The 22883-nt window shown below is 37.7% G+C and overlaps 2 protein-coding genes across 3 annotated transcripts in view; one reads left to right on the top strand and one right to left on the bottom strand.

The window, feature by feature from the left end:
* The window catches only part of LOC129763208 (spastin), an 86734-nt gene that overhangs the window by 39062 nt on the left and 24789 nt on the right, over nucleotides 1-22883 (top strand). The window lies entirely within an intron of this gene.
* Nucleotides 7272-9037, bottom strand: LOC129763212 (aminoacylase-1-like). Its single transcript, XM_055762094.1, has 4 exons — nucleotides 8751-9037; nucleotides 8198-8686; nucleotides 7956-8143; nucleotides 7272-7800 (listed from the first exon to the last, which is right to left on the bottom strand). The coding sequence occupies exons 1-4, from the start codon at nucleotides 8857-8859 to the stop codon at nucleotides 7366-7368; spliced, it is 1221 nt and encodes a 406-aa protein (XP_055618069.1). The 5' UTR covers nucleotides 8860-9037; the 3' UTR covers nucleotides 7272-7365.

The raw sequence follows: 22883 nt of genomic DNA, 5'->3' as shown, positions 1-22883 counted from the left end.
GTGATAGAATAATCTCATACAAAAATTTTATCTGAAGATAATTTGATATTATAATAATTAGTTTAGTGGGAAACTAATCTCGTATTCAGATGTCGACACCGTACCGTTGTCATCGCGGATACGTTTCATTCCGTTTCCACCGTGAAGTGTATTGGAAGTGTATTCGAGAATCAGGCCCAACATTTTTTCCATACATCCATTGCCACCCTAATATATATATTTCATCAAAACGTCCCCTTTTTTTCTGATTTGGTCTTACGACAAAAAATAGATAATGACTTCTGAGGTCTTCGTTATTGTTAGACATACAAAATAGTTTAAAATAAAGTTACACAAGATTGGCCAACCAAAAGAGCCCGTCGGGCCAAATGCGGTGCACGGCCCGCACCGTATGGCTGCTAGAGAACATATAACAGCGATTCTTCGTTCTCTTTTACGATCTCTTTATTTCCCTACTATCCTGACACCTCAACAACTTTTCTAATTTATACATCTTTATCTCAATTACGAGAATATGATTATTATTTTTATTTCGGATATCCCAAGCGGAGCAAAATTGATTTCATAGGCCTGAGTTAACATTATGCTATTTATTCATGGTGAAAATTTCATATGCACTCGATCTCTCATGCATCATACAGTTACAGCTATCATACCGAGCTCCTTCCTATCTTTGAATTCTTTGAAAGTATCCCACATCTCAACAGAATACCCAACTTTGAATGGGAATGCAAGCAAAGACAGTCAGCGAAAAGCAACCCGAGATCGGGTTTTGGTTTTGTCTTCTGTTAGTTATGCTGTTGTTTCCGCCGCAACTTTCGTCGCTTCCACTTCAATCAACCAAGCAGCTACTTCTAAACAAACAAAAAGCTTTCGTGCAGCGAAGAAAAAAAAAAGCGGGTGGTTGAATTGGTAGATATATGCGCGCTATGTCGTGGTATTTGTATCGCTGCCGCGCTGGAAATGAACATTCATTCGACGGTGGGAAAAAAGTGAAAAAAAGCTTCTTTTCGCAGCCCACGTTGGAACCTGGGAAAGTACAAATTTCCCACGGTTACGTGCACAAAATAACTATGCTTGCCGTGCTGAGCTGCCGTAACACTCGATTCTTCAATCTCGGCAGAATGGGTAAGGGCGAAAGAACGAACGCGCTTTTGTCCCGTTTCCGCGGTATACATTAGCGATAGGTTTTGTTCTTACGTTGATTCATAGATGGCAACGATAGCTGCGGGCACAGTGCCAAAAAATACTCTCGGTGGAAAGCCAACCCCGTCCTGAACAGATGGTGGTAATATCTTTAAGTAAAAATAAACGAAATATTTATCAAAGTCAGGTTGAATCACATGTGTTTGGAGAAATGAAGAGCATTCTACGAAACAGTTGGAAAGTTGCATTCAATTAGAGCGCTTCCAAGGTCCTTCAACTTCGTTCTGGTTTATTCGAAACACCCGAAAATAACCCTAGTTGTTTTAATTTCGATATTTCTACTAACAGTGCAGTTTTACTGAGATTGTGATGGAGTTATGTTCCTTGGAATTTTCCCAGACAAGAGTCTTTGTAATCTGCATTAACCTTACATTGGGCTAGGTTGGATTATAAAAAGTAATAGCATACATTGAATTGTTGACTTTTGAGTTGCAATGTTATCGCGCAAACGTTTTCCCTAGCATATAAACTCACGAATTCTATTTTCTTCTGTTCGCTTACCGTAACTTAGTTAGCGAACTTCTACTCTAGTATTGTTCATGAGATTTTTCAAATGATCTTCTGAAAGAACTTCATAGTATCATGTTTGTATCACGTTTCCTAGAATTTACCAAAAAGTATATAATAAAAGTTATATCTCTGGTTAATTTGACGGGCTCATGAGTGACCATACGGTTTTTAAATTACTTCGAAGTGAATTTTGCAAAGAGACAGGATGCCAAATCAGACAAAAAACTACTGGTTTTGATGAATTTGTAATTTTATGTTGATATTTTCATTGAAAGGTTTTCGGAAATTGGTCAAGATATTTCGTGTTTTTCCTTTCAGGAACTGCAGTCCTGGTCAAGTTTTAATAGATCTCACCTCAATTGATTTCTGCAACACATTTCTTTCTTACTAGCTCAACGACTGCTTGTCTCGGGCTCCTTTTGACCAAAGTTCTCCTCATCAAATTTAAGGATCATAATTCGAATCGCATTTAAACTTACTCCATGAAAAAATATGCTAAAAATCCAGCTAGATTCGCTTCCTTCGTCTCGATGATTGGCTTCCAGAAAGGTGGAAATAGTTTGATGAAATTTTCTATGGAAGTTTCATCCTCGTTCAAAAAGATAGCGCATAACATCGAAAAGATAATGTATGTCATCATTGAACGACCATCATAAGATGCCCACGTATGTTAATAAATCATTTGACAATGCACAGCGTTCTTTGCGAAGAGTTATTCTGTTCAAGTTGTTTTCAAGGTTGAAAAGTTGCGACAGATGGAAATCTAAAGAAGAAAATTCATGTTGGACATCCTCCAGTTTGAAAATCCTTGAATTTGGCTAAATCAACTTTGTTAAACCTCTTCGATCGTTTCCGAGAGCGGAAAAGCAGAATTCAAACAGATGTACTGTCCTGGGCAGGGCTCGGCAAATTCACATTCAAGTCATTCGTGCGTTTTCGTTGCTATCTGCTCTATGAAGATTCGTGTTCATTTCATTTTTCATCGTCAAATGAACCTCGAGGTATATTGGAATGACTTCCTCCTAGACTGAATTCGTTTCTCTCTCTCTCTCTCTCTCTCTCTCTCTCTCTCTCTAATTTGCAACTACTTTTTTGCATCAGAAATCAAGTTTACGTTTCACTTCACATCTTTGTATTCACTCTTGAGTCACAACGCATTTGATGTCTAAAAAAGGATTGTAGACGGCGTCAGTGGTTGTTTGGTTAGCGTAATTGTCTCACAACTAGGATTGGGCGATCTTGGATCGATTTTCAGAAGATAAATCTTTTCCATTTCGATTTCTGATTTTTTGGATCGATTCTTTGTACCCAATGTAAATCGATTTTAATCTCACCTCCTGACAAATTTTATGAAAATAATGTCAACATTTGGATGGCTTTCAAGAATGTCAAATTAGTGATAGTGAATAGGATTAAGCTATCTTGGATCGATATTTAGAAGATCGATTTTTTTCTCACCGATTTACGGTTTTTTTTTAATCTGTATTATAGTGACTTTAACACTTTTGGCTGGTTCGTCACTGTTTACTTCCATTTTTGGAAGAATGTCTGGAGTGAGAATTGAACTCGTGATCTTCAGCGTGAGAGTTATGGATGTTACCACTACTCCAGATCGCCTCCACAAAGGATCGATTCTTCCTACTCCAAATAAAATTGCGAAAATCTATCTTTTCTTTGTTATCTTTCCGATCTTTTTTATGGTAGAAAATTTTTGGTAAATTTGTTTTCTTGAAAACATTGTATCTCACCAAAATCCACAAAATTCATAAACATTGGATCCTTTTCAAAGTTGTCAAATTGGTGGTCGTAAAATTAGAAGATTTTTGTAACATTTTTTAAGTTTGGTGATTAAAAGACAAATGGTAACAAGTTATATTTACACCACCACATTCACTAGGCTGACAGTGGAAATTGTGACGAGATGGGATGGTGATGCTTGACGGCAAATGCGTTGTGACTCAAGAGTGAATACAAAGATGTCTGCGAAAGACGCGATTGGTCAGTTGATAAAAGACATCACTGATCAGCTAAAACGCTGGTTCGAACACTTTGAGCAGCTGCTCCAAGTGCCCACGGGCAACCAGTCACTAACAAACCATCGTGAGCCGCCTCCAGTGAGAGGTATTTCCCACGTCAACACAGAGGCGCCGTCAATTCGAGAGGTAGAAGCAGCAATCAGAAGTACGAAATCCAACAAAGTTCCGGGTGTTGATCGCAAATCAGCCGAGATGCTCAGAGCTGACCCCGCACTATTCGCAAAAAGCTTGCATCATTTATTCGTAAATGTCTGGGAAACTGCAACATTTCCGACCGACTGGATGCAAGGCATCCTTATCATGGTTCCAGAGAAAGGGGCCCTGCCTGAATGCGACAACTGGCGAGGCATCATGCTGCTGTGCGTAGTCCTCAAAGTCCTGTGCAAGGTGATCCTTAACCGGGTCAAAGAGAAAATAGATGCGACGCTCCGAGGCAGCAGGAGGGGTTTAGAGTTGCTAGGGCCTGTAACGACCACATTGCTACGCTGCACATCATTATCGAGCAGATCAATGAATTCCAGGTGTCCGTTTACCTGGTGTTCATCGATTATGAAAAAAGCTTCCGGGCGCCTCAACCACGATAACCTGTGGAACGCCCTGAGACGCAAGGGATGAATTAGTCAACCTAGTGTCAGCACAGTACGAGGCCTTTTCGTGCAGAATCTTGTACAACGGAGTCTTGTCAGACCCAATCCGGGTCGCGGTTGGTGTTAGGCAAGGCTGTTGACTTTCACCACTACTATTCCTCATCGTCATCGACGAGATCATGGTGTATCGATCGTGAACCGTGGACTTCTTTGGAAGCTTATTAGGATGGAGCACCTCAACGACTTTGCTTTTGCTGATGATATTGTACTAGTATCGACGCGGCGCTCTGATGTGCAGAGTAAGCTTGACGATCGGGCCGCATGCTCTTCCGTGACTTGCCTGAGAATTAATGTCAGCAAGACGAATGCTTTGGATGCCTACACGGTCACGTCTTTCAGATTCACAGTAGCTGGGAAAGCAGTGGAGAGGGTCGAGAATTTCCAATATATTGATAGCCAGATTGCGTCAGATGACGTGACCAACATCGATATATGCGCGCGGATCAAGAAGGCGAGGGCTGCCTTCGCGAGTCTAAGGAAGCCATGGAGGTTAAATCAGATCAATCACCACACCAAAATCTGGATCTTCAAATCCACCGTGAAAGAACGCGCGGAAGCTTCAGGTCTTCGTGAACCGATGTCTGAGGTATATAGCTCGGGCCTGGAGGCCAGACAACTGGATCTCAAATGACGAGCTGCATCTTCGTTGCCCTCGGATGCCGATTTTAACAGAGATCCAGGTGCGTAAGTGGCGGTGGGTCGGCCACACATTACGGAGGAGTGGTACTGAAATTTGCAGACAAGTACTAAACTGGAATCCGCAAGGGCTTCGCAGCAGAGGCCTCCCCGGAGGTTCCTGGTGACGGAGTCTCACAAACGAGATGAGAGAAGTCGACCCGAATTTGGCCCGGGGCACGGGTCAAGGCGAAAGCTGCGTATCGCCCAGGATGGAAGCTTCTAACGAAAATACTATGCTCCCAGCGTTGAGCGAACCAACAATAAGCAAGTAATTTTCGAAAAAGAGGGCTTTATTGTATATCAGCCATTCCATGCCAACCCGATATAGTGGTTCTCAGATTTTGGAGAAAAGTGGTATATTTGTTCTTTATCACAAAATATTAGACCCTTTTTTTTTCATTAAAGTGACCATTTCCATTTTAGGGTGGTTCGAAAAATCCATTCTTTCGCCTTTTTACCAAAAATGACTTTTTTTGAAAATTCATAACTTGTGAAGTACTGAACCGGTTTGAATGATCGATATATCAAATAAAAGACAATTAGTTTATTCATATTATTATTATTTAGAAAAATGTCACAAAAGTTGGATTTTGTTTTTAGTAATTATTGATTGAATTTCATTTTTGATATTTTCATGGCTTTGGACTAGAGGGCGCTATATTTTTTTATATTTTTTCTTGAAAGCTGAGTTTTTTTTACATAACATATCTAAAAATCAGAAATGTGATTTTTGTCGTTTAAAAGCTATGATTTTTCAAAGTCAACCGATAGTCTGAAAAATCATTTTTTGCCTTTTCTTCCAAAAATGACTCTTTCAACAATTCATAACTTTTGTACTACTGGACCGATTCTGATAATCGAAATATGGAATTGAAGCCAATGAACTAGTATTTTTTGAAAAAATATTACCCTTGCGAAAAAATTGGATTCTAGTCGCATCGATCTAGTCTATAGCATAGAAATATTGAACGAAGACTGAAAACGAGTTAAATTTGAAAAATCATAACTCAAAACCGATAGAAGACACATTTTTGATTTCTGGATATGTTATATAAAAAAAACCTCAGCTTTCAAGAAAAAATATTTTCAAAAATATAGCGTCCTCTTTCTTTAACCGAGAAAACTATGAAAAACTAACACAATCAATAATTACAAAAACCAAAGTCCGAATTTTTCGCTAATTTCATTGGTTTCAATTTGATATGTCGATCATCTGAAACGGTCCAGTTGTTCAAAAGTTACGATTTTTTCGAAAAAAATCTTTTTTTGGAAAAGGAAGAAAATTTTGATTTTAACCATTGGTTAAATTTAAAAATTCATAACCTAAAAACGAAAAAAAATCACATTTCTGATTTTTGGTTATGTAATGTAAAAAATAACATTATTATGTAAAAAATCCTCAGCTTGCCACAAAAAATATTAAAAAATATCTGTTCCAAAGCCATGAAAACAACAAAAAACAAAGACAATCAATAATTACGAAAACAAAATCCAATTTTTTTGCAAGCATAATAATTTTCCCAAAATACTAAGTAATTGGCTTTAATTTGATATATCGATCATTTAAATCAGTCAAGTAGTTTGAATGTTATGAATTTTCGAAAAAAATCATTTTTGGGAAAAACTCGAAAAAATGGATTTTTCGGACCACTCTAAAATGGAAATGAGCATCCTAATGAAAAAATAAAAAATACGAGTCTAATATTTTGTGAGAAAAAAACAAATATATCACTGTTCACGAAAATCTGAGAGCAACTATATCGGTTTGACAAGGAATGGCTGTATGTCTTCTAGACGACAGTGACAATGATAAAATCCATACGATGATATTTTTAATTTAACATGTTTTATGAGGAAATGTTCTCCCAAGTTCTCAACGAGGGACGGGTAAATAATGGGGAGTCTCGTTTTAATGATACACTTCTAATGATACACTCGGAGTGATTTATTTGTGCTTGCTTCTGTCGATCTATTTCCGTCGCATCGTGGAACAATGATCGACGTAAGGATGCGAGTTACGTGACCAGATTTGTTTCACCTCGAAAACTACAATAGCTTAAACTGTGACTAAACCATTACTAGTTGGGGTTCGACGCTATGAGGCCATATTCCTATAATGGCATCCCAAATTGAATGTTAAATTGAAAAAATGAATTTGAAAGGTGAGAAATATAACCATATATTATCCATTTTTATTCTCCAGAACCTGACTGTAGCAAAAATTTGATGACATATTTCGTCAAAGGTTTATTTTCTGCTTTAAATTCAGAATGACTAACTCACAATTTTCAAGCATTTGCAACAGCAGTGATAAGTTTCTTGTAGATCTCTATCCCCCTTAAAAACGTTTCGGCGTGCAAAAACTCATCATGATCGTGTAACAACGTGGGCGTGTTATTCATCGGCGAAAATCCGACAGCGGGAATGCCTAGTTCTCGTAGGAAACGAGCGTCCGTAGCACCCGGACAAACATGAGTACGGATTGCAATTCCCATCTCATTGACCGCTGCTTTGAACGCCATCCAGAAATGATTGGTTTCATCTAGCTTAGTGAGTTCTATTAGTGAATCCTTCTGTTCGTAATCAATGTGTATGTCTCCCCCGGATTCTTCGCACCATTTTTGCAATTGAGCCTCGAAAGCATCGATACTGGTGTCATGTGCCACTCGTATATCGAAGCTTATTTTGAATTCTGGCGGAATAACGTTGTTTTGTACACCACCCTGCGAACAAAAATTGATCATATCAACTCTGGACTGGAGTGTTGAACACTCGAATGGTCCCAACCACCGGATCTGTCATATTTCTACCACTCGGTTGAATGAATATGTCAGATCTACTGTGACCAACCAACTGTCCGAATACAGATTCTACACACCGACATCATCGTAAGATTCACTGTGGTCACATCCCCAACAGTTAATTCTTGGTCGTTATCCAACCTTTCCTGTTGACTGTTTCGGTAATCCATCATTCGGTCTATTAACTTCCGTGCTTTCTCACCAGCAGTTTCTTGTAACAGCAGGGAACCATGGCCCGAAGTTCCGGGAATGATGAAATTAACAACTACAAAAACTAAGAAATTAGAATCAACACATCAAGTCCCACCAACAAACCTGCCTATTCTAGTTTTTTCACCGAAAAACAACATAAATGTATCATCAGGGGATGCGACCGCTTCATCGATGGCGAAACCACAATTAAGCTTTCCGAACTGCTCCGTCCCGACGAAGGCCTTCATTCCCAGCGTTCCTCCGATTTCCTCGTCCGGCACAAACAACACGTGAAGGGTTCTTTTCAACCTTATGCCCTGGTTTTTCAGTGCACGTATCGATGCAAGAAATTGAGCTCCCACGCATTTCATATCTTGCGACCCACGGGCGTAGATCCGACCTTCTGGGTCCATGTGTGCCGAGAAAGGTGGATATGTCCATTTGTCAGCGTACACCGGCACAACGTCCATATGGGAATTTAACACGATGGATGGCAGAGAAGCCTCGGTGCCTTCCCAAGTGATAATCACGATCGGTTTTCGTGGGTGGATTTCCAATACAGCCACCGGTAAATCCAAATGAGCAGCTGTGCGACGCAAGAATTCAACGCATTCATCTGTTGGTTAGATTAATAGAGATAATCGTATATTGCGACACACATCAGTTTTACAGTATTTTACCGTAGTTTACATCTGGATGTACCGACGGTATTCTAAGATATTCGCGAAACATTTGGATATCTTCATTACTCTCCCAAGTGTTGTACTTTGATTCTGGCTCAGTATGCATTTTATACTGAAATCTTGCACTGTTATCGTTCGACTGAATGTAGAACGGGCGAACAGGTCGTAGATCAATTCAGAGATTGTGTGCTACTTTCGCCGCGACAAGCAATTTAATTGTACACAAACACTAGAATAGTTCGAGAGATCGACGTGATTAGTTCAATTTTTACGGCGAAATTGAACAAAAATGGATCACTTACTAAGAGATTATAGTGCTTGCGCAGTTGCAATATCACCGACGACTTTCTTCGTTATTACAACTTATGATAATTTATTATACTTTCAGATACCTTATCACTCATATCTTGTTTATTTGCCAGGCTCGTAATTACTTTGAATATCTTTGCGACAAATTATGCACCGCAACACACACGAAACTCGATTGTGAACAAGAACGCGCTCAGTGACCCATTTGAATGCAGGGAAATTGTGGGTATTACAGGCAGGCATTGAATATCATATTCATGTTGAAAACACCATGTCAAACATAGAGAATATAAACCAAAACAAAAATTCATAAACAATTCTGCGTGTGTATTTAATTTTTGCGTTTTCGAAATGAAGGATTTTAAATGATTTCTTTCGATCAGTCGAGTGGTCGAAAGCTTGCTTTCTCGTAATCACATATAAATCTCAGTGAATCCTGATTCTTATCCCTCCCTACTTACAACTATCCCCTCCGTAATAGTTGCAAGGGAACCACGCTACAGAGACGACATTCCTGGCCGTGAATATCATACTAACATTCCTTCCCTTCCCCTGGTGACTATAGGGGCGTGGCCTGCGTCCTTATTCACTTTTTAATGTTCGAATCACCCACTCCCAAGCGTCATTCAGTGTGCTTTGTGCACTTTCGCTGGTTTAGGTCAATGACGGAGAACAACTACAAAGTTTACAATCTACCCAAGTTCAAGCTGAAGTATTTTAAATAATTTAAATTTTTAAATTCGATTCATTGGCGGTTATGTCGAAGATTATGTCAAAAAGACATCGAGAACAGGATGAAATGGACACCTACTTGTTTTGATTTTATGATTGATTTGTTATGTTTGTTTGGTGAAAATGAATAAATAAACTATTTTACTCCAATAAGTTTCATTTGAAAAGTATAGTTGTCCCATAAGTACTCTTAAGAATCTTTTGGGTTGTCCGAAAAATATTTGTCGTTTTTTTCCATCACAAAAAAGGGTGGTTACATCGAAAATGTGCTGAAATAAGCTTTATTTTCGTTTTTTAAAAATAAAAATCGGTTCTCTTTTGTAGAAGTTATTAAAATTTGTTGCGTGAGCGTTTAATATGGAAGACCCTGTATATTATTATATATAATTTATTGATAAGAAACGAAGGGCAAATTTTTCTTTCAAACAAAAATATCCCTGTATTGGAAGGTCCTACAGGACATTATAGGATTTAAATGAAAGCTGGTTGATAAGGCTAATTGGATCTGCTGTTGAATTCGTTGGTGTTAGTCCACAAAATCTTAATAAAAACAAATAGAAACCGATTTTTTATTTCATCCCGATATTTTTGTCCACTAAATCTACACACACCAGGATAAAAAATTGTTTGTAAAGTATTCCAAAACTTGGAAACTTAAGCTTCAAAATTATGTACACTCCATCTTTATGCGTTCATTCTATGTACATAAAACTTGTATTTTATTTGTAATGAAAAAATCGGCAATTACTTCTCGGGCAACCCAATATATAAATAAAAATAAATCACCAAATGTGTTGCTAATCGTCCAATTTGTGAAGCGTAAATGGCAATGGATTTTCAGGTGGAATAACGCACTTTGAGATTAACGTTTGCTTGTCAAATATGTATTCCATGTGATAAAGTTATGTGTTTCAGCAAATCAAAATGGAGTATACCGAAAATCTGGCGAATACAGACCGTTAACTCAATGCAATGAATATCCTGCTTTGGCGTTCATATGATTTTTCATAAATTTCTTCAGTCCATCTCACGTGTTGTTTTTAAGAACAATCAGCAATTATCGATTTTTGGGAACAAGCTTTTTTTAGCGATAACAAGTAGACAACAGAACACTGTTTTATGTGCAGCTTCATGCTGCCTCCCTCAATCATCGCCGAACCGTGAATGGGAACAGACAGTGCTGAGATGTGCTGAGCAGCGATCCGTGGTTCTATCATAACGACGTTTCTGTGTTCGCTTGAGGTGTTACAGAGCAAACAATGTTTTGTTGCAAGGAACAATTCTTGACTAATTGATTGAAAACCTTTTCAGAATTGATGGCATTGACCCCGGTAACGTGTTTGCAAGCATTAGCTGTAATACATGCAAAACATAAACTCAGCATAAATTTAAAATTGGATCATTTTTTTCTAGAAGGCAAAACATACATGTGTGAGTTTTTTTTTTGTGCTGTAGATTTGCCGCTAATATTCAAGCAAATGAGTAAGACAAACATAAGTAAAACCAAAACCAATTATGGTAATAATCATCATTCTAGGAATTTCTGTCCATTAGTATAAGTATTAGTATAGAACCATACTCGCCCCTATAACAAAGTGCATAAGTTAGTTGAAGAAGTCCCGAGTTTTCTTGAAAATTATTGCATTATGGAAGAAAATCGTAGTAAATATGTAATATACGGGAATCGTTTCCGAACCCCCGGCATGATATATGTGATGCTAATCACTCGCCCAAGATCACAAATGGAACAAATTTACCTAGGACGTAGGATTTAAGGAAAATTTGATCTATTCAATTATCTTTTGATGTTTTGTTTCCATCGCCATCTGAAATTCTATTTTTTTAACCTATACGTTATTTTTTTTTTTTTTTTTTAAATGGGGTAATTTTTTTTTTATGTTTCAATGTCAAGTTTATTTGTTCGAAAATATTTACATATTTAGTTCACTTCTAAATAAAATTCTAAACTAGCAATGTCCATGGTTCCGCTATCCTCATCAATGAAATTAGCATATTGAACGAAGTTTCTCAATAATTCATTTCTTTTTGTATGATTGATATGTTGCAATGATGGTCTCAATAGGTCCTCACAAGATAGTTGTTGCCATCCCCCTAATGTTTCTGTCATTTTGCGCTGCATTCTTGCCCAAACTGCTGCAACTCGAGGGCACTCGCTCAATTTGTGCACTAACGTCTGCTCAACTGCCTGACAATGTACACAGCTGGCTCCATCTGCCCGCTGCATAGTGTGCATCAGTTTCCTGTGCTGTGTCTTCTCGTTCACTAGTAGGTATAATCCACTGCGATGTCTCGACGAGATTTTCCTGGATGCTATTCACTCGTATAGTGAGGTGCGATGGCTACACCCAAATTAACGTTGGAAGAAAACATATCGGGCCTTATTCCCGTACACATTTCATGGTAAAAACGAAATGAATGGCACCCCATTGAACTACGTTTTACAAGTTAGTGAAGCGTCAAAGATAATGGGTTTTCAGGAACACCTAAATAGAAATTATGTATGAAGATTAACTTTGCCCCCACTATGGGACAAAGGTACGCATTTGTCTTTTTGTATTAAAATAAGTATTTGTCCAATTACAAACACAACTCGAGAAATGCTTGTACTGTTTCGAAGGTAATATATTAGGCTGTGAAAAAAGTCCTGCGGTATTTCCGCGAGGAGTCGTTGTAAGCGCGTAGTTCTAGTTGTATTCATTGTATCGAGTCATACTATAGCTTGTTGGAAAGGTATTTTTGCGCGCTATAATATAGTCCTTGACAGTGTTGCAAAATAAAGAGAAAATCCGACATATTTTACAGTACTACTATGACAAAGGCAAAAATGCATCTTAAGCTGCCAATAAGATTTGTGCAGTTTATGGACCCGATACAGTTTCCATTTCCACCGCACAACGATGGTTTCAAGTTCTGTCGGTTACCATTTAAGGTATCCCAAAGATAACTCCCCGTCGTCACAATTGGAGTTCTATAGAGTGTACACGCAATGCGCAACATAACATATCGCCGGGGTCGATTGTTTCTAGAGTAGTTCTCTCGGTTATCTTCTCAGGTTTCCCAAAAATAACTCTTCGACGTTGGGATTGAAATTCTATAAAGCGTACGCGCGATGAATAACAGAATATATCGCCAGCTCGATTGATTTAGAAGACTTATCTCGGTTACCTTCTCAGGTTTCCCACAGTTAACACTCCGCCAAAGCGACTAAATTTAAATAAAAAGTATATGCGGTAAATTATAGATTATGAACCGCTCCATAGAGGCGACCCTTCTGGCCTTCGGGCGGCGAATATCATACTAACATTCCTTCCCTTCCCCTGGTGACTGTAAGGACGTGGCCGGCGTCGTTATTGATTATTTAAAGCTCGAATCATCGAAATTTGCACAATGAGAATGATTTGCTACTTCCAAGCGTCATTCAGTGTGTTCTTTATCCAATTTCGCTGGTTCAGGTTAATCACGGAGAGCAACTTTGAATTGTGTGTTGTGGTGTGGTGGTGTGTTGTGTAGGCGAAATCGTCGACAGGATTCATCCGATTTGTCACAGTCTACTACCAGTGCCACAATAGAAACGAATCATCTGTACAGTTCAAGAATGACCTGACCGTCATCAGTCGAACCAACTTACGTTTCGTCATTGTAGGGGACTTCAGCACTCGCCATTAACACTTTGACGGCCATGGTGTTTTGGTAAAAAAGCTCGTAAAAACCTGGAGGGTCCAATGGGTTGATTCTTATACTAGATGGTGTCAGGAACCCATTGAGCATAAAATTTCAACCCCATCTGCCATATAAGAGTAAAAAATGCCTGTGTGTAGTACTACACAAGCGGCCCAACTCAAGGTAAACGAGTAAAATATCGATGAAAATCATTATAAAACAATTTATTTTTTCGAAATTACATTTTTTATAACTTTTTTTCAAACTCGTAAAATGTCTTCTATTAAAACAATCCAGACATAAAAACTTCTCAGATCATTTCGGGCAGTGATAAATTATAATTGGTAGAATAATACAAGCAGTGATGCCAAACTATGAGATCGAAGTGTCTTACTATGTATTGAGGCCAGTAGAAAACGAAAAACACATTAGTTTTAACATAAATCGTGTCCTGTAGCACACACGTTTGAAACTTTGAAAGATTTCGCGTGTGCAGTGCTGCACTCATGGCCGTCAAAGTGTTAAGCTTGACGGAACTACAGTAGAACCCCGATTATCCGTGAAAAAGTCTGGCAAGGTCACCGCGAATTATCGCGGATAACGCGATCGACGACTAAAAATTATGTACAAACACGGAATAAAGATATTTCAGCACGAAAACTATGCTTTATCAATACATAAATCCATCTATCCATCTGTAAAGTTGTGTACACCATTGTTCAGATAATGTGAAAGCCATGACCAAAACGAAATAGCCAGTGTCTACCTCTCACAGACAAATCTCGGATAGCTCTATATTGAGTTGTGAATGATTCTCGATCATCTTTCCGACGCTAGAATCACTAATTTTCTCCCAAAGGCGAATATATCAAAAATAGCCTTTATGCACTTTCATGTGCGAATCACACGATTTCCAAAATGTAAACAGCAAAATTGAGAAAGTGTCCTACGAAAACCATCAGTTAGAGAATATTTCATAGTTAAATTTGCTTGTTGCAAGTCAAATACTTCCGTGAAGTTTTTGCGGCTTCCGACTCTTGAACAGTTTTTTTTTTGTTACATACCGTCGATGGGGGTGAAAATGGGTCAAAAAAGTAGTTTTCGAACTTTTTGTTGAATAAATATCGTAAATTAGAATAAAACACAATGCTGATTACGTAGAAATGTTCTCTAATGATCAACGCTCGTAAGTGTTCAAGGATTTTTTTTATCCCATTTATTTATTTATTAGGCTCATTAGCATTTTAGCTGTAACAGAGCCGGGTTTTAATCGTATATATATGTTTATGTTTCTATAAACTGTAAATTACACAGTAGTTAGTAGTAGCCATTTAGGCGTTAAGTTTTCTGTTCCATTACATTATGGTAAATTACACAGTAGTAGCCATTTCGGCGTAAGGGTATTCTTTCTGTTCTTCCATTGTTCAGCAGACCGGACAGCGGAGACAGTTGATATTGATCATTGTTGGGTTATTTATAGAACAGCAGCCCGATTTTTCTTGCAGAGCAGAGCAGTTGTATGGATGAATCGATCTAATTTCGACCGTGGATCGATCTCCATCGCTGATGATGTTTGCGTGAACGTAGTTATTCTATAACAACACAAAGATGGCCAATTGAGGGTCCTGAGTTTGAACTCACGACCGATCGCTTAGTAAGCGAACGCGTAACCAAGTGGCTACGAAGACCCCCAAGGAATTGTTGAATATTATTAATTTTTCACTGAACTAGAGGGGGTGACAATGGCTCAAAGTAGTGAATATTACTTTCTATTAAGAATTGTGTTTAGGAATCAATTTCTCAATAATTTCAAAATAATTTAACAACAAGTAAGTGTCTTGAATGATTATTTGAGTTACGAAAATAGTGTCAATCCACCTAGAATTTCGATGGAAATGTTTATATACAGCCATTCCATGTCAAACCGATATAGTGGTTCTCAGATTTTCGTGAAAAGTAGTAGTTTTGTTCTTTATCGCAAAACATCAGACCCGTATTTTTTATCATTAGGGTGATCATTTCCATTTTAGGGTTGCCCAAAAAATATTTTTCCCATTGTTTCCAAAAATGACCTTTTTTTAAATTCATAGCTTTTGAACTACTGTACCAATTCTGATGATCTACACATCAAATTAAATAGGTGACCTTTTCTATTTTAGGGAGATCCGAAAGATCATTTTTTTCAAAAATTACTTTTTTTAAGAACTCATAATTTTTGAACTACTGCACCCATTCAAATTATCGACATATCAAATTAAAGCCAATTAGCTATATATTATACTTGCAGAAATTTTGGATTTTGGTCTTGCAATTTTTTTTTATAGTTTACATTGTCTCGGGACCTATAATTTTTTACATTTTTTCTTGAAAGCTAAGATTTTTTTTAGATAACATATCCAAAATTCAGAGATGTGTTATTTTGTGTTATTGAGTTATAATTTTTTATAATTAACCGATGGTCCGAAAATTATTTTTCCCTTTCCAAAAATGACTTTTGTAAATTCATAACTTCCAAACTACTGGGCCGATTCAGATGATCGATATAACAATTTGAAGCCACATGAAATACCACATATGCATAAAAATTGCATTCTAGTCGCATAGATGTTGTCCAGTTGCATATGAATATTGAACGAAAACTGAAAACATGTTAACTTTGCTAAATCACTCTAAAACGAAAAAACACCTCTCTGAAATTTGGATATGTCATGTAAAACCTCAGCTTTCAAGAACAAATATAAAACATATGGTGACATTAGTTATTAGTTAGCTATGAAAAACAATTACAATCAATAATTACGAAAAAAATGGGATGAGTTTTTTTTTCAAGTGTAATATTTTCCAATCAAAACTAGCTCATTAGCTTTAATTTGATATATCGATCATCTAAATCGGTCCAATAATTCAAAAGTTATGAATTATTGAAAAAGGTCATTTTTGGAAAAAAAAATGGAAACAGTTAATTTTTCGGACCACCATAAAATGGAAATGGCCACCCTGATGAAAAAAATAAAAAATGCGGATCTAATATTTTAAGAATTCCTCATCTTACCAACTACCAATTTTCATGAAAATCTAACTATCACTATATCGATTTGGCATGGAATTCATTTTTGTGCTTGACCCATTTTCACCCCCACTCAGTGTAAATAAGAGATTATTTCGAAAATATTGACTTTCGAATGGAAAAAAATGATGTTCAAAATCAGTAATGACTCATCTGGCAAGACTTTAAAGCCATATAATATGACTTTGGCATGTGTTATTGTTGTCAATTCATCTCCAAATTAAATAAAATATTGCTAGATCATGTCAAAGTTGTCTACAAACTTAGTTTGACCTTCATTTAATAATTTATCCGCAAACTGGGCTTTGCAAGAAACTCAGAAAAATCGCTTTGGGCAACGAACGTGTTAATAAGCGAGATAAGATGCCATTATGCGTGTCCAAAATGCACCACAACAACGGGTCAAAATGTCAAACGACATCGAAGCGTTTTTTGGTTAATTCTTGATTCACTGCTTATACCTTCCGCTTCCAATATGTTTCTAACAGTTAGAATCGTCAGATGGAATCGAATTTCCGAGGCATTTTTGTTGTCGAACGCCGAAAACGCCGAGGAATTTTGAATCAAATATTTTCGTTTACCAAACGTATTAATATGTGTCAGACTTTTGGCCTTTATATTTATGAGTTCTATTCGTAATAACGGAAGAACTTGAGTAGTCAGAAACATTGAAATAATTTTGTAAGTTCTGGTTTTTATTACATCATACAAGAACAGAGAAAAATGGTTTTATGCTTTTCAGAAACCATTTAGGTATAAAACAATTGCAGTAAATATCTGAGTGATTTGGTAACACTGACAATGACTAACTCTTTTTAAATTTTCATACTGGAACGATGTACCCCGTTATGAAACGGATTAGAAAATTGCATTTTAATATAAAAAGGATTTTTTCACATTTGTTCGTCCAAACTCAATCTATAGCTCTGGTAACATTCGAGAGTGTATTGAAGTTTGCAAAATTTAAATTAGTTTCACAATGCTTCAAAAGTCCTATGACCGATGCGACCAAAGTTACATGATATCGTACGGTTTTTTATATGTTACTATTTTATGAAGCAAGACGAGGTTTTGGTGCTAAACTACATTTAATGGTATTCATAATGAAAAGAGAGAGTTATAAACATAGAAAATTCCTGCCAATAACTGCATTTTCCATGATTTTTCTTGGTGGGGCGTTTTACCGACAAGATGCGTCTTACCCTAAGTTCCCCCATTTGTCAAACTTAAACGAACATTTTCTTTACTCTATCGATGCCACGACTTTTGCGTTGATAGCCACCATGAATTAAAAGCGTTGATAGCGCCACCCTGAGCAAAAAAAGCCCTTTTATCATATCGACCGCTTTTGAACGGGCACTTTTGTAATATTTCCAGCGAATCGGCAAACGAAATTCAATTCAAAATTGGTCGATATTTTCCCATTGGAAAAATAGCATAAAGCACACTTGTGGGGAACTGACGAATGCGAATACTGTAAACAAACTAAGAGTGCATTTGTCTCAACTTAGCGACAAAAAATATTCAACTATTTCAATTATTTTCCAAACTTGTATTCTGTTTGTATTTTTAAGAAACAACCAATAATCACGTATCCTCACAGAAACTTAATTGTTCATAACTCTTATGTGCACCTTATTAAATAAAACATTTGTATCATTTTCGAATCAACCAGCCGATCTCATTCTGTTATTTATTCTCTCTTCAACTCAACATTTTTTTTGAATGAGACCAATTCCAGAATCATTGAATTTCGCGTGATACTTCGCCATAATTTCTTATTTTCCGCGGTCATTGGCCCCGCAAAACTGCCCGCTCACATCACCAAACATTACGACTTCACGCCATGTTCGAACTTTCGGACACACCACACAGTGGGTAAGGCAAAATATAGCAAGACTTTCGCCCTATATTAACCACCTATGATATGATAATTTGATTTAGTTACTATACCAACCACTCAATACGAGCAATAGGAGGGGACACGAGATTGCTCCTTGGTATTGCGTCTACAATCTAGTACAGTACATGTCTCGGCATCGAATTGGGAAGATTCACCAGTGATTCTGTCGAGATATAAATTATTCTGTTCATTCGATAGTCATTGAGAGACGCAAGATAACGTCAAAAACTGGGGAATAATCATGAAGCGATATACTTGTTATCTGACTACGAAATGAATTTTCATAGAACAAGAATTAGAGCCCCCGCACACTGAAGACCGATAGTTTAGTCAGGTTGGATTGCTAGTGCATAAACCGACCCAACTGAATCGTCATAATGTGCGCATATGCATATCTCTTCGTAATGATTAAATCGACCGACAAAAAAAGTATGCGGTCTGCGGGGGCTCCTAATGATTTAAAGTAGACGAAAAACTCATACATTTCGACTAATATCAGTTTCAGCAAACAATTACATATGTGAGTACTGTTATGGGACTCACCAGAAGTAACCCCCTGCTATCCACAAACGGTTCCAGGATCATGATTAGCCGTCTATAACACAGTTAATCGGCCGTCGCTTGGCTGAGCGAGCGTTTCACTGCATTTATCCCACTTATACATAGCATACCCAGCTCGCCACACAAAACGCAAAGCGTTGGTTCTTCATGAATAACCCATTCAGTGTGAAAAGTAGCAAATGTGGCGTATAATGAGCGACACAGCTATAGTCAGGACAACGCCAACATGCTCCAGAGCAGAAACCGTCGATGTGGTTTGATAATATCATACAGCGGCGGAGTATGTAGCGACTGAGATGATGATGCTCCCATTGAAGAGCATTCTCCCTTCAAGGCATCTCACCCCATTTATGCGAGACATGGAGATCTGCGTTGAAAGCTTTTTTCCATCACTTGTATTTTTGTCGTGAGACTACATTTTTCATTGAGGGTACCAAACCAGGAAACATGTCACGTTTTTATGAAATAGTTATGACCGTTAGAACTACTCTGTTAGGAACGAATTTTGATGATTTTCACACCAATTGAATCGAGATTTTCCAAAAATTTGTTTGTACTATACATTACAAATACCGTTTATTCTGTGTTCATCTACTCGTGCAGTCAATAATGTAGCGGTGAAGCACAAGTTTTTTGGGCCACTGTGAATCATTCGCAAAGGTAATGTTTGTTCTACGGACAATGCCAATGAGGAATCGACCGTCTTTGCTAGTTTGCAACTTCTAATTCAAATCATAAAATCCCCCCATGAAATGATACATCGCGTTCGGTTTTTCGTGCCGTCTGGCGGAGAGTGCCTGTGTATTGTTGTTTACGTTGTCAAAGATAGACTGAGGTGGTTAATATAGCGTTTTGTTTATTAGAAATGTAAAATAATGGTGGGTGGGTGTTAACAAATATAAGAACGCCTGTAATCGCAGTGTATTACATCACGTAAAATACGGTTACGTTACCTGGTTGGTTTTGATCTTCTAGTCTTTTTTAATGTGAAAGGAGATAAACTTCAAAGTTTAAAGCCTCCATAAAACAAAGAAGAAGCTGGACTTTCGTTCGACATACACAATGCAAAACGTACATTGACAATACAGAAACAAATTCCAATGAATAGCCAACTTGTCTATCGTCTCATGAACAATGAATAATCAACCATCTTCAGCTGCTTCTATAAAATCTGAAAAAGTCTGTGAGTTTTCTCGTGTATTGTTGCATTGCTTTGTTGGTACATCTTAAAATTAATATCAATCAAGCGTTGAATTACTAGGTTATATACCGTTTACATTTATCAAAAATACAATTTTTTTAAAAATGAAAGACGCCAAACTAATAACTTTTGTGACACATTCGAAAGATATCACACGAAGAAGCAAATTTTAGCAAATATGTTTTAAACATAAACATAAAAAATATGTTTAGTAAATACTTATCACAAGTTTTCAAAAAATATAGGAATCTTGTTCATCTCTCATAAAGTGCGAACACGAAATTATTGCGACACCAAAAATGTCATGCCAATTTTCTTATAATGTTTAGAATCAAACCAAAATTTTAGGGTAATTTTATACATATATTTACTTCAAAAATCAAAAGAAAAGTTAATCGATGGAGCCTTGAGTGTAAAATTGAACGCATTTTCGCTTGATGCCCTCCATCAAAGTCTTTACAGTGTCATCCGGTACCAGTTTCTCAGTTTTTACATTTTTACATTTTCTTAACATGTCCTTCTCGTCTTTGACTATCTTCTTGCTCTTCCGAAGTTCCCGCTTCATTATTGCCCACTACTGCTCCACCGGGCGCAGCTCCGGACAGTTTGGCGGGTTCATGTCCTTTGGAACAAAATGGACAGAATTGGCCTCATACCACTCCAGGACACTTTTAGAATAGTGGCATGATGCCAAATCTAGCCAAAATAGCGGAGCTCCGTCGTGCTGCTGCAAGAACGGAAAAAGGCGCTTCTCGAGGCACTCAGATTTGTAAATCTCGCCATTTACTGTGCCCTTTGTCACGAAAGGCTCACTCCTCAGTCCGCAAGAGCAGATGGCCTGCCAAACGAGATATTTGGAGGCGAACTTCGACGTTTTCTTCTTTTTAAATTTGTCGTCCACATCGAACTTGCTCTTGCCGGTGAAAAACTCCGTCGTCCATCACACAGCAGTCATATTTTGTCAGCATCTTCTCGTAGAGCTTCCGTGCCCGAGTTTTAGCCTTCGATTGTTGCCGCTCATCGCGGTTTTTGAAGTTCTGTACCTTGTATGTATGTAGTCCACCTATCTTCTTTGCATTCTGGACGTAGCTCTGCGACATGCCGATCTTTTTAGCCAAATCACGGCTTGAGACGTTGGGATTTGTTTTAATCATCCGCTTCACCTTTCCCTCCGTCTTTTTATTCTCCGGTCCCGGTTTTCTTCCAACTTCTTTGCCGTGGTCCAACGTCAACCGCTCCTGGAACCGCTTCAACACTCTGGAATGGTGAATGTTCAACATTTTCCCAACTGCCGGTGCGACAGGTCAGGAAATTCCAGGTGTTTGGAAAGAATTTGTTCTCTCGACTCGCGTTGGTTCACCTCCATTTTCGCTGAATCGAAAAACACGACTTCGAGTTTGACAGCATGTATACAATACACATCAATGAGAAAGTGTTTTGAAAATTTGGTTGATTTTTACCCAATGGTAAAAAAGTTATGCCCTGTTGAATGTGTCGCAATAATTTCGTGTTCGCCCTTTAATCTCACAAAGTTATACATCTTATTCACACTGATTCGAATGCTATATGAATAAAATTGAGTTGGGAAAAAATATTATTGAGATCAAGCCATAACTATAATTGGAGCGGTATTTTGAAAAATCTGTAAATCTGTAGGAAAATCAAAAAAATCTGTAATCTGTATCTACAGATTCTTGGTTTCAAAAAGTCTGAAAAATCTGTATAAATACAGATTATTCTGTAGATATAGTAACCCTGGTGCAGACGCGTTTTTGTAAGCTCCCGTTTATTTCGTATGATGTGTGTGTTCTATTGGTTATATAATAGTTCTCTTGGTTACCTTATCAGGTTTCTCATTAGATTTTGATAAAAGGTACCTGCGATAGATAATAGATAAAGAATAATTCGCATCTACATAATCACATCACTAACCTCAGTGAATCCTGATTCTTACCTTGTCCCACTAACAACTATCCCTTCCTTGATATTAGCTAGGGAACCACGCTATAGAGGCGACCCTTCTGGCACTCGACCAGCGGATATCATACTAACATCCCTTCCTTTCCCCTGGTGACTGTAAGGACGTGCCCGGCGTCGTTATTGACTATTTAAAGCTCGAATCACCGAAGCTTGCACATTGAGAATGTTTCGCTACTCCCAAGCGTCATTCAGTGTGTTTTTTGTGCAATTTTGCTGGTTTAGGTCAATCACGGGGAGCAACTACGAAATGTACAGTCTACCCAAGCTCAAGCTCAAGCTCAAACTTCGCATCACACACACATCCACACACATCCACACACAGAAGTAGAATACTCGCAGACTGAAGCGAGACTAGCATTAAATTAGAAATGAGATTTGTCTTATATTCGTCTAGTTAATATTTTTTGATATAGGACTACGTCTATGATTTCTATGTAGGGGACTCACCAGTCTTCAGAATGCAACGCGGTGCTGATGTGCAACAAGATTTCCGCACTCACATGAATCCTCACTCCTTGTATACATATGCCTTGAATGCACAATAGAGTGCCAATGAAAATAGCCATCTCGAATTTTCAAAACGAACTTGATTAAAAATGTTAATTCCCACGAAAAACTACCCTATGCAAAATATCAGCTCAATCGGACTTCATTTACTAGTGTCGCACAGCGGTCAAAGTTTGAGTTTTTTGAAAC

Source organism: Toxorhynchites rutilus, chromosome 1 (assembly GCF_029784135.1).
Source record: "Toxorhynchites rutilus septentrionalis strain SRP chromosome 1, ASM2978413v1, whole genome shotgun sequence".
Taxonomy (NCBI): domain Eukaryota; kingdom Metazoa; phylum Arthropoda; class Insecta; order Diptera; family Culicidae; genus Toxorhynchites; species Toxorhynchites rutilus.
Note: the sequence above shows the minus strand (reverse complement) of the source record. Positions and strands in the feature narration are given on the sequence as shown.